Here is a 13,877-nt window from a genome sequence, read left to right as displayed (position 1 = left end):
TATCTACTACTTAACACCTATCAGAAAATAGTTTTAGTATAGGCTAGAAATAGAATTTAACATTTAGCCCGAGCATGGGGCTAAATGTTAAAAAAACAAAATTTTTCAAAAAGGACAAAATATATGTATTTTACGCGAAAATCTTAGAAATTTTTTTATTGAAAGTTGTTGAGGACGAGTTGCCCTACGACATTGAAATATTCATATTTGCATCTAAGCAGATTTTTAGAAAAATATACTTGAGATTTTGTTAAGAAATTGTGATGGAGAAATAAAAATGAATGCAAATTCTTATTATTTATTAATAAAAAAATTAAAGTTTTTGTTAAAAAAAAATGTGATGGAGAAATATAAATGGTCCTAATTTATTTATTTTTTCTTTTTCAAAAAAAGAAAAAAAAATTATCAAATATAAATTATGCAAATTTTTTTAATTAAATTCTAAAAAAGAATTATAATTTCGTTATGTGATTAAAAAACAGAAACTATATAAAGTTTTTAATTCCGATTTTATAGCGTAAAAAGTAAAAAAGAGTCTTTTGCACCCCACCACTCTACTTCAAAGTTATATAATTAATCAATTAACTATATTCTTGTATTAATGAATTAATTAATAACTAAATTTTCCTTAAATTAGAAAAAACCGTTAATCTTTTTGTTTTGCTTCCTCATAGAGGAAGGATTGTATTAGCAAAATTTTTTATTGTGATTTTTTGACATATTTATAAACATATTTTCATTATACCTAATCTTTTAGTACTTTATGTACGAATGGGCCTCAATATCTCAGAACGAGAAAGAGCTAAGGGCAGTCATCGATTCGCTCCCGTGAGGGGAAGTGGCATTCTCCCACCATGCGGCCAGGGGCCTGAGTTCGGGGTTCGGAGCGAATTGATAATCGCCCAAATAAATATTCGGAAGCACTAATAAAGAAAACAATATGATAAAACGTGACAAAGATTCCGTTGACATTTTTCAAAAAAAAGGTGTTTTTTAAAAATAAACTCCTAACTTCGCAAATGGTGGCAGATTGACTTCCAATTTTTACCATCATCTTTTGGTGTTAAGACGCGAAAATATCATGAATGACGCGCTAATTTGAACAATTATATTTGAATAAAAAAATGAATTGTATTCGAAATAAATAGTAAGTTCTACTAAATTCTTAGTAAACTTTACTTAATCAAAAGCAAAAAGTCAGTCACTATAATTAAAATTAGTAAACATTTTTACTTATTCAAATTTAGAGTAGATAAAGAATTTAATTAATATATATTTATTTGATAAAAGAATAAATATTTAAAAAAAAATTTTTTTAGAATACTAAATACGCGATATACTTTTAAAATAAAATAAAAATAAATTGTACATTTACTATGTAGTTTAAATGAGGGTCCCGATCAAATAACTCGACCGACGCTCGGACTGGTTGCTCAAACGCCAGTCAAGACCGTCAAAATAGCAAAAAAAAATGTCAAAAATTTAAATATTGAAACACACTACCATTTAGAGCATAAAAATGCGCAACTTTTTTGTCTTTGAAATTTTTTTGTAGGATTATTATTTGTAACAATAATGGACAAAAACTGAAATTTTTTCATTTTTCAATCTCATTGAATTTCAAAACATAAATCGTCTTTTCTCAAACAATTCTTCATGAAATTAATAAAAAAAATTAGTGTACTTACGCATTGGGATCTACTGAACACGATTAAACTATTAAAACTTGTTAAAAAATTTATTATTAAGTTATTTATTAATGTAAACAAACTCGTGTCGGTAAATACGATTTCTCTATACTTTGACGAGAAAAAGTGTGCGGGGAACTTTCGAGTTAACAGAACTTTCAGTGAGAAATTTGTTTATTAGTATATTAAAAAGTTTTTTGAAAATTTTCAAGCCGTTTCATTGAAAACTTTAGATATTATGATCGTTTTTCGAAAATGGAATTTACGCGTCAGCGCCACCGTCACCACAGAAAACGTGCTATTTCCTCATAGAAAAATATTGTTCTATATTTTTTGCAATGTTTACATTATTACTTTAGTAATTTATTGAACTTTTCTTCGAAAATTATTTAATATTTTGTTTGTTTAATTCAGTTTTAATATTATTTAATACTTCTTTCTAATATCTAACGTGTGGAATATTACATGTTATTGTTTTTAAGTATATCGATCTTTGAGGTTAAAAATCAACCGGCTGCCGTATTTTGTTTATGATTTTATGACCATCTATTATTGTGTGTTTTATTCAATGTGACGAATTTTTATATTTATATTGTAAAAGAATCAATATTTGCAATTATGTCGGAAAATAATTATACTGAAAGAGTCAGAAAAAGAACACGAAATGAAAGTGACTGGAAACAGAACAAAAAAAGCAGCTAGGAAATAAGCCCACACAGCACATGATATTTCCTAAATATATCCTGAATATTTCACTGAAAGATTGGAATATTTCAGTGCTACGTTCTTTAAATATTGCTGCAAACAGGAAAATGTCCGCTTATGTGGAAATATTGACGCGAAAGTTGAGAAAATATTTCATTGAAATATTTTGGAAATGTTCAACTGAAATGATGCGCACTGGTCGAACTCAGTTTCTATGGCCTGTAGAGCTGCGCAGTAGTTTTTGGCTTTTTAGTCCTTTGGTTTCTAAAATATTTCAAAAAATTCCTATTGGTTTCAGGTGTTTAACAAATTTTTTCATTTTGTGAAATATTTTCACAATATTGCAGAAAAGTCATGGGTAATATTGCAGGAATATTTCAATGAAATATTTTCTCAACTTTCGCGTCAATATTTCCACATAAGCGGACATTTTCCTGTTTGCAGCAATATTTCAAGAACGTTGCACTGAAATATTTCAATCTTTCAGTGAAATATTCAGGAAATATTTAGGAAATATCATGTGCTGTGTGGGAGGTATGTATTTATTATATAATAGTTAATATATATTTAATATATTTAAGAAAAACACTGAAAAAATTATTTAATTTTAGTCATTCGTTATTTTACTGACAAGGAATAATATTTTTTTGACAAAATTTTTAGAATTTTTAATGAATTATGTTATAAAGTAATTAAATCTTATTATTTACATAATTTTTCTAACTTGGTTAGATTTTATTATATTATTATTGCACTATTATATATTATTTACTATTATTTTTAATAAGTTGTTTATTTAATATAACAGGGAGAAGAATACGTTTCAGCTTCAAAGAAATTAGTTCCAGCAAAGATTTTTGCATCCTTTAATTCATGTTGCCAGCAAGAGTGCTGGAAGAAAATTACCAATGCTGACCAAGAAGCTTTTTTCGAATATTTTTGGAAAATGGCAGGTGATTATAAGTCACAAAATATAATTATCTCTGGATTGATGAGTCGCAAATCATCAGTTTCTGCTCAAAGTGTTCCTCAAAGCAAGATTATCAATTTATGGCAGTATTCTTTTCACTCGACTTCTGATGCAAATCAAATTGATGTATGCCAAAAATTTTTGTGCTCTCTCCTGAATATAGGGAAAGAAAGGCTTACGACCGTTCAACAAAAACTTTTAAATAATGAAACTTTTGAAAACCAGTCGGGCAAACACAGTAACCATGTTACATTATTAAGTGAAGATTTAAAAAATATGATTGTTGAACACTGTCAATCGATTCCCCATTCCCATTCCATCTCACTACAATTTAGATAAAACACAATTAAATTATTTCGAGAATTCAGATCTCACACTAACGAAATTATACTCGTTATTTATCGAATATCACAATGAGAAAACTGGCAATTCGGGACAAGTAATTTCTGAATCAACGTATTCCAAGCATTTTAATGAAAATTTGAATTTCTCGTTTTCCAATCCTCGAACAGACGTGTGCGATTTCTGTTTTGAACATAGAAATGATCCGGAAGACAATCCTGATTTAGTTATGCATAAGACAAACGTTGAAAAATATAAGATCTTAAAAAAATTATGCTGTCCACGTTTAATGTACTATGTTTAGAATTCGATTTTGGTCAGAACTTGTATCTTCCAAAAATCTCAGTATCTGAACAATTTTACAAAAGGCTCATATCATTGAACATTTTCAATGTTAACGTTTTTTGGGAACACAAACGCAGTTATATGTACTGTTTTCTTGAAGGGAACACCCAGAGAAAAAAGTTATTTATTTTAACTAAAAGTGTATATTTAAGAAAAATTTATTTGTTGCAAATAAATATTTTATTTAAAATAAATAAACTAATATTTATTTCAAATAAATGCACTAATTAATCTAAAATAAAGACATATATTTGCAATTTATGAAATAGTATATTTGTAGCAAATAAAAAATATATTTGATTCAAATAAATGTTTGTTTGACTTATGTAGACGCCTGCGCATATTGCATTGCTATAGTAAAACAATAAGATGTTTTGCTTTTAACAGTTTAACGCGTACAATTATAAGAGGTTTATTCATCATGAATAGTTAACAAATTTAATTGATTTAAGTACAGAATTTTTCTTTTTAAGTGAAAATTTTAATTAGTACAAAGTAACAGATTTGTATGTGATTTCATTTACATTTTAGTGTCTTATTTGAGATTTTGTGAGAAAAATGTGACAGTAGACTTTTACATATGAAGTGAAAAAGTAAAGTAAAATGACTAACAATAAAAAAACCTGACTTTATTTAACAAATATTCTTATAAAAATAAACATTTATTTTAATGAATATTAAAAGTTCCATTAGTGATTGGGATTGTTAAATTTATTTGAAGGTTATAAATGAATTTTAATATTTTAGAATGCTTACAGGATTTATTAAAATGAAAAGTGTTTTTTATTTGCTCTAAATATAAAATATATTTAAAGAAAATATAAAATTTTTTTCATTTAAATAAAAATGGATATTTAAACGAAATATATTAATTCAAATAAAAAATATTATTTGAGCTAAATAAAAGTTTAGTTGGTTCTGTGACAAATATCCTTTTTTATTTGTTTGAAATGAATTTTATTTAATTCAAATAAATCATTTCTCTAGGTGAAATTTAAAAAAGGGAGCAATGCGGTGTGTAATTTTCTGTACGATTCAATTAAGAAGGAACTAAACTTGGATTATTACAATTAAATTTTTTTATTCTCAGACAATTGTCCCGGTCAAAATAAAAACTATTTGACACTTGCGTTTTTATCTTTACTGTCCAAAAAAATAGAGACCGAAATTCAGCACCTTTTTCCAGTTCGCGGCCATTCCTATTGTTCCTGCGATCGAAATTTCGGTTTATATGGTCAAAAAAAAGCAGGCAGAAACAATAGAAACGGCTGAGGACTACTTCAAAATAATCGAAAGTGCGAGAAAACCACCATTGCCACCTTTTACGATAGTAAAAGATTCAGAAATAACGATTCATGATTTTGAGCTGCACCTTCCGCAAGAAGTTAACATTGTTCCAGAAACAATGTTAATCAGTGAGGCAGTCAAAATCAACATTTCCCAAACGGCCAAATCCACGTCTATAAAAATTATAGTGACGAGTATTCACAGTACACTCTGTCAACTACCCTTGAATTCGACGACTTGCTAAAAACTCGACCAGCACTTCCTGTAGGAATATCAGAAGCAAAAGTAAAGGATGTAAGAGCATTAATTAAGTATTTAAGTCCCCAAGCACAACAGTCTTATAATGATTTATTTGAATCGTCATGTGTCAAACCACCTAAATCAGCTGTGAAGAATCTTAAAAAATCTGCAAAAAAATGTGAAAAGGCAGCAAAAAATACTGCAAATTTAAAACCTGTCAAGAAAACCTCGTTGAAAGAAAATTCGAAAAAAATAATTAAAAAATCCAAAAAAACGTATAAGAAAAATAATGTATAATTGAGACCAAAGAAGCAGCAAATTTAAAATCTAAAAAAGAAGATCTAGAGACATTTAAATCAAGAAAAAATGTTTAAAAAGAAAAGTTATAAATTATTTGGTAAGTTTTTATTAAAAGTAAGATTGAAGTAAAAATTGTTTATTAAAAAAAGTTATTTATTTTTTAATCCATAAAACTTTTGTGAGATTATAAGTGTTATAACCAATGAATAGTATGAATAGTATTATTATTATTATTATTATAAGCAATAATGGTAGAGCAATGTATTGAAAATAAAAATACTGTTCTAAAAGCAGTCATATAAATAAGTTACATATACTAAAAAACAATTTTCACAATTCATAAACATTTCTTTTCTTGTCATCGAATTTAATATTTTCTTTGTGATGTGCGAAAATATTAAAATATATTATTATTTTCAAGTAAGCAATTATGTACCAAAGTTCGAAATGTTCGAAGTGAAACAAGAAACTATTTATGTATATTTTATTTAACTTAGATAATATATTAATTATATCATAACTGGGTAAGACTCCGTCAGAAAAATTACAATTTGCATGGGGTCTACGGATTATTCTGTAATTTGGTGAAGTTGTTATATTTGATAACAAAAATAAGTGTACCAAAGGATTTTTAAAAATTTTCAAAATTGTAAAAGTTACGCCATTTTGAATTTTTTTATAAGATTTTTTTCAAATGTGAATATTTCCGAAACAATTTAACGGATTTTAATAAAATTTAAATATGTTAAAGTTAAAATCATGTCCTTTCAGAATTTTTCAAAAGAAAAAAAAAATTTTTGTTTTTTTTCAAAAAAAAAGTAAAAAAAAATTTTTTGAATCGATTTATTAAGCACGGGACCGAGTTTTGAGTATTTTTCGATATATAATAAAATATTCCTTATAATTTCACCTTTCATTTACAAAAAAGAAAACGATGGAGACTTTAATAGTTTTCGAGATATTGCAATTTTTGTGGAAGCGCGACCACGTTTCAGTGCCAGCGCAGTATCTTTTACCCGGGACGCCTCACAGTGGGATTTTTTACACTTTACTCTTCAAAATTGTCTAGAGCCTACAAATTTTATTGGATTTTGATGTTCTTGGTCTTAAATGAAAATGGATAACATTTCTAAGAGATCTCTTTAAACCGATTTTTGAATTTTTAATTGTTTATTTATTTTTTTGTTACTCAAAGTTAACAATTTAAAATATTTTTGTAAAAAATACTGTTTATTTTTTATTTTTCCATTGCACAAGATCGAAATCAATTTAAATTAGTCTAGTCTGACCACCTGACAAATAATAATGCATAATAAAGTTTATTTAAATTGTTAAAAAAACAATTTAAATTAACAAATAGATAACTTTGGTGTTTTTTTAAAAAAATTGTTTTTTTTGTAGACAAATTTATGTTTATTTAAGTAATGTCTGTCCATTTTGTAAAAAAATGATTTGAAAGTTAACAATTATCATTGTTATTAATAATTATATAACCAATAATCTATTTTCTTTGGCATTTATAAACATCTCCAGTATTTTTTAAACTTTAAATATTTATATCATATGTACATTCTTTCAAAAACTTAAAAAATTTATTAGCTCAAACAATTACATTTTTTATAAGAAATTATTAACTTTATAAACAAATAAATGGCTTATTTCTGCAAAAAAATTGAACCTTTTTGAACGAGTTTAACATTTTAAAGCTCTACTTAAATATCGATAACTTTTGAGTATTATTAATAACAATGATAATTGTTAACTTTCAAATCATTTTTTTACAAAATAGACATACATTACTTAAATAAACATAAATTTGTCTACAAAAAAAACAATTTTTTAAAAAAAAGACCAAAGTTATCTATTTGTTAATTTAAATTGTTTTTTTAAAAATTTAAATAAACTGTATTATGCATTATTATTTGTCAGGTGGTCCGACTAGACTAATTTAAATTGATTTCGATCTTGTGCAATGGAAAAATAAAAAATAAACAGTATTTTTTACAAAAATATTTTAAATTGTTAACTTTGAGTAACAAAAAAATAAATAAACAATTAAAAATTCAAAAATCGGTTTAAAGAGATCTCTTAGAAATGTTATCCATTTTCATTTAAAACCAAGAACATCAAAATCCAATAAAATTTGTAGGCTCTAGACAATTTTGAAAAGTAAAGTGTAAAAAATCCCACTGTGAGGCGTCCCGGGTAAAAGATACTGCGCTGGCACTGAAACGTGGTCGCGCTTCCACAAAAATTGCAATATCTCGAAAACTATTAAAGTCTCCATCGTTTTCTTTTTTGTAAATGAAAGGTGAAATTATAAGGAATATTTTATTATATATCGAAAAATACTCAAAACTCGGTCCCGTGCTTAATAAATCGATTCAAAAAATTTTTTTTTACTTTTTTTTTGAAAAAAAACAAAAATTTTTTTTTTCTTTTGAAAAATTCTGAAAGGACATGATTTTAACTTTAACATATTTAAATTTTATTAAAATCCGTTAAATTGTTTTGGAAATATTCACATTTGAAAAAAATCTTATAAAAAAATTCAAAATGGCGTAACTTTTACAATTTTGAAAATTTTTAAAAATCCTTTGGTACACTTATTTTTGTTATCAAATATAACAACTTCACCAAATTACAGAATAATCCGTAGACCCCATGCAAATTGTAATTTTTCTGAAGGAGTCTTACCCAACTATGTATTAATCACGGAATAAAAAGACTACTTAAAATGTATAAAAATAATCAAATCTCATGTTTTTTTCTGCCTCTTTGAGTATAATTATTTTCCGACATAATTGCAAAAATTAATTTTCTTTTACAATATAAATATAAAAATTCGTCACATTGAATAAAACACACAATAGGGTAAAAGTGGGTATTATCGCGGGTGTGGGTATTATCGCGGTATTTTATATTTTAATGAATATTTCAAATAATATAACAAATTTTTGACACTAAACAATCACTCCTTGAACCTGACAACTAAGACATTATAATATGCATCATATTTTTGATTATTTTTCTATTAATCAATTTATTAAAAATGTTTTAAAATTTGTTGTCTAAAAAAAGTTCAAAATGGCTCACCTTGGTTTGAGATTCAACTCTACAGTGGTGACAAAAATTATTGTTTTTATGTTCTATAAAACTCTAAGAGATGATTCTTTTTTTATATTTTGGTAAATTTATTGTTATTCTTCATAAAAAAAATTTGTTTAGTTAAAAAAAATTGATTTTTATCAAATATTTACAGTCACGATAATATAGACATCTTTTTTTTAACATGTGGGTATTTTCGCGGCTCCTATCATAACCCTTGAAAGTAAGGTTAGCAGTGTGTCTCTAAAGTTTAAAACGTTGAAATTATAGCCGATATTATTTTTGCTTGTTTTAATTTATATTTTAATAAAAGTACTTTGTATATAATATAAAAAACTTTAATTTTCAACTAAATAAATGTTGAATTAACATTGTTTTTCCACTTTGCACAGTAACTGTTAAACACATTTAGACACAATAAAAATTTCGTTTATTTGAACGTTCAGAATTTTAGTAAATCTTATAACAGTTACAAAATACAAGCAAGAAAATAAAGAGTAATGGAAAAGATAAAAAAATTAAAGTAAGTGAGATCTGTATATTTAAGGAAAAAATTTTTAATAGCTATAAAAAAGGAGCAAAAGTGTCAAATGAGAATTGACTATACGTTAGAAATATTTGATAATAATTGCTTTAGAATATTTTATCAGAGTATTATTTTATATTATGAGACTAATTAAATTATTATAATAAAACCAAGTATCTTTCTTCTTGTGATACTAGTTTACTATTGAATTCGTCCATTTATCATAATGCTTAACATTTTTTTTAATTCAAGTTCTTGCGATATTTATATTTATATTTTTAAAAACTATATTATTATTCCTTTTAATTTTTTACATTTACTACATTATAATTAAGTAACTATTACAAAAATCCAAAAAGCAATAAATAAATTATCCGCGATATTTACCACGCGATAATACACTCATCCGCGATATTTGACACGCGAAAATACCCTCAAGCCATTACAAGTCCCGCGAAATTACAAGCAAAGGAGTCTTCTATTTAATCATTTATTTAACGATTAAACTATTTTCTATAACATTGGCAATTTTTTTTTAAAGAAAAGAAAGCTTAAATATTCGTTTTAAAAAAAACAAAGTTATATACATTTATTTATAATTTTTAAACCACTTGGATGTATGACGTATACAAAATTCCTCGATAATACCCACATTTACCCTAATAGATGGTCATAAAATCATAAACAAAATTCGGCAGCCGGTTGATTTTCAACCTCAAAGATCGATATACTTAAAAACAATAACATGTAATATTCCACACGTTAGATATTAGAAAGAAGTATTAAATAATATTAAAACTGAATTAAACAAACAAAATATTAAATAATTTTCGAAGAAAAGTTCAATAAATTACTAAAGTAATAATGTAAACATTGCAAAAAATATAGAACAATATTTTTCTATGAGGAAATAGTTTTCATGCATGGCACGTTTTCTGTGGTGACGGTGGCGCTGACGCGTAAATTCCATTTTCGAAAAACGATCATAATATCTAAAGTTTTCAATGAAACGGCTTGAAAATTTTCAAAAAACTTTTTAATATACTAATAAACAAATTTCTCACTGAAAGTTCTGTTAACTCGAAAGTTCCCCGCACACTTTTTCTCGTCAAAGTAGAGAAATCGTATTTACCGACACGAGTTTGTTTACAATAATAAATAACTTAATAATAAATTTTTTAACAAGTTTTAATAGTTTAATCGTGTTCAGTAGATCCCAATGCGTAAGTACACTAATTTTTTTATTAATTTCATGAAGAATTGTTTGAGAAAAGACGATTGAAAAAATTTCAGTTTTTGTCCATTATTATTACAAATAATAATCCTTACAAAAAAATTTCAAAGACAAAAAAGTTGCGCATTTTTATGCTTTAAATGGTAGTGTGTTTCAATATTTAAATTTTCGACATTTTTTTTTTGCTATTTTGACGGTCTTGACTGGCGTTCGAGCGACCAGTCCGAGCGTCGGTCGAGTTATTTGATCAGGAGCCTCAAATATGTATTTCAAATGCAACTAATAATTACTATAAATATATAGAAGTGTGTACGATACTATATTACGTCCGTATTTCATCGGCTATCTCTCGCTTCATTCATTTTTGCTTGAATGAAAAAGTCTGCATGTCAAGAAACTCATATTTACAAGTGTCAAGTTTCTCCGCGCACGGATATATTAAAAGGATTTATATTATGATGAAAGCAGACAGCATGTAAAAACGCATGTGATTAAAAGGCTCTTATTTCCTTTTAATATTTCTAATCTGTCCACTGTCATTACACGCAAATATACAGTCGGTTGAGGCTAAAATATTACAAAAAGTTTATAATATATATTCACGCCATCAAAATGCAGTGTGTATTTTAGAATTTAAAAAAAAATTCAATTGCTATAACTTTTTTTAATTTTTAACTAAAAGTTTATATAAAAAGTGTAAATTGACTTACTTAATAATGCCATCCTCGATATAAACGTCACTATCAACCATGTCATCTTCATTGACGATTTTTCCGTTCTTGATCAAAAGCCGATTCTGCGCGCTCTGAAATTAAAAATTATTCTTATTAGTTTCTTTCTCCATTTATATCCAGGTATATTATTAAAATTTAAACTATAATAACTTTTATATTAATAAATAAGTCTGAAAATAACGAAAAAAATTTTAAATTATAATTAATCACGGTTTTTTTGACGTAATTAATTAAAAATAGCCTTTGCGTCTACACTCTGCAAGATTAGAATATAATGAACTTAAATTATAATAGAATACGTATAATTAATGCTTGATTGAGACATAAATCGTGGTTAAATTAAAGGTAAATTAATTTATTATTTTCATAATGAAAACATTTTCTATGTATATGTTTATGATAAAAGAAAAAAAATCAACACTTCTGTATGTTTCCTTTATATTAAGAAGGGCATCCGGTTAATATGACCAATAATTGACTCACTTTCACGCACTTCCGGCGAATGTTGAATTGAAAATGAACCTCTTTAAAAATTATATATTTAAAATTTGACGTTCAACTTAATACTATTCTTTACATTTTATTTTATTTACAAAATATTTCGTTATGCTTTACAATATATATATAATTATATTGAATTTTTATTTCTTTTCATTCATGAATTTTCAACATTTTTTTTCAAAAATTATATCAAATCACCTTCTGCGTAATAATGAAGTAAATATCTTAAATTATATAGGAAAACAATTTAATTTTGGAGAAATTACAAATGATTGCAAAAATTCAACTATTTTCAAAGGTAATCAAATTCTTCGCAGAAATTCAATTATTTTCAAAAATTTTAATAAAATTCTTGGCAAAACTTCAATTATTTTAAAAATTTTCCACAATTCAATAACGAGTTTTAATACAGTCAACTCTATGAATAGTGCCGCAAAATTGCACAGCGTTTACGACTTTTCTTGGAACTGTAGTACCCCCACTGTTTGTATATTTCTCTCTTAGGGGAAACTCGAAATTCAGAAACCGTGCTAGAGTCGCTAAAGTGGGGATAGAGCTCGAGCGAGAAAGAGGAGAAGTGGCACTATTGATAGCGGCACTATTGGTAGAGTTGACTGTATCTGCTATTTTAATCAAATTTTTCAAAATAATTCGAGGCATCAATAATTCATTTATTTAAAGAAAATGTTGATAAAATTCTAAGCAAACATTAAATTATTTTCATAAATAATAAAAATTTCACAGAAATTCAGCTATTATTTACAAATTTTTTATAAATTTCATCGCAATAATTCAATTATTTTCATAAATAATAAAATTCTTCTTAGGAATTCAATTATTTTTATGAATAATAAAACTCATCATTGAATTTTAAATATTTTTAATACAATTTTAATCGAATTCCTCAAAAAACGTAATTGTTCTTGAAAATTTTATTAAAATTCGTCGAAAATATTCAAATATGTTAATAAAATTCAAATTCTATCCTCCTAGAGAAACTGAATTTAAGGTTCTCCAAGCTAGATTTGGTGTGTGGTCTTTGGGAGAAAGACGAGAATTTGCCCATATAATATTCCTCTTTAAACTCATTAGAGGTATGATTGAATGTCCTTTTGTTTTGGAGATGGTACCTTTCAATGTCCCTAGTTACACAATAAGAAATACGGCTCCTTTTTATATACCGTCTGTACTTAATATTCATTCTCCACTTTATCGAATGTGTTCTTATATCAATAATATGTTTCTTCTATCTGATTGTATGAATTTAGATCTGTTTTCTATGTCTTTAAGTGAATTTATATCTGCAACACGTAAATTTATAAAACAAACATCGTAATTTAGACTCTAAGCAATGTATATCTACAGTTTGTATTCAGCAACAATTTAATTTTGTAATTATAGTAGCCCTGTCAATGGTTTTTACTGTTGGGCTTTGTTATAAATAAATAAATAAATAATTGAATTCTCGTAGAATTTTCTAATAAAAATTGATTTAAAAATGAATTTCACTTAAAATTTTCGATAATTATTGAATATTAAACGTATTAGAGTATGAATTTATAGAAATAATTGTGAACAAATGGATTTGAAAATAATTCTAAAGAAACTTTTGCAAAAATTATTAAAAATAATAGATAATTGAATTCTTTCGAATAATTTAAAAAAAATTTTTGAAAATTGTAATTTATATTTTTCGAAGAATTTATTTAAAATTGTATTAAAAACAATTGAAATCCTGTGAAGAATTTTATTGTTTATGAAAATAATTGAATTCTTGCAACGGATTTTATTACATTTTTTTTAAATATGTAATTGAAATCCCGTAAAGAATTTTATTATTTATGAAAATAATTGAATTCTTGCAACTAATTACATTTTGTTGAAATAATTGAATTCT

The 13,877-nt window shown here is 25.7% G+C and overlaps 1 protein-coding gene across 4 annotated transcripts in view; it reads right to left on the bottom strand.

Moving 5' to 3' along the window:
* LOC122500450 (dihydropyrimidinase) overlaps positions 1–13,877 on the bottom strand; it is a 345,407-nt gene that overhangs the window by 125,297 nt on the left and 206,233 nt on the right. For all 4 annotated transcript variants that reach the window (XM_043609380.1, XM_043609379.1, XM_043609381.1 and 1 more), the window contains one exon: positions 11,456–11,550. In XM_043609380.1, the coding sequence (XP_043465315.1) occupies positions 11,456–11,550 (95 nt within the window). The remainder of the gene's footprint in view (positions 1–11,455; positions 11,551–13,877) is intronic.

The sequence above is a fragment of the Leptopilina heterotoma genome, unplaced genomic scaffold (assembly GCF_015476425.1).
Source record: "Leptopilina heterotoma isolate Lh14 unplaced genomic scaffold, ASM1547642v1 Lhet_186, whole genome shotgun sequence".
NCBI classification, from domain to species: domain Eukaryota; kingdom Metazoa; phylum Arthropoda; class Insecta; order Hymenoptera; family Figitidae; genus Leptopilina; species Leptopilina heterotoma.
Note: the sequence above shows the minus strand (reverse complement) of the source record. Positions and strands in the feature narration are given on the sequence as shown.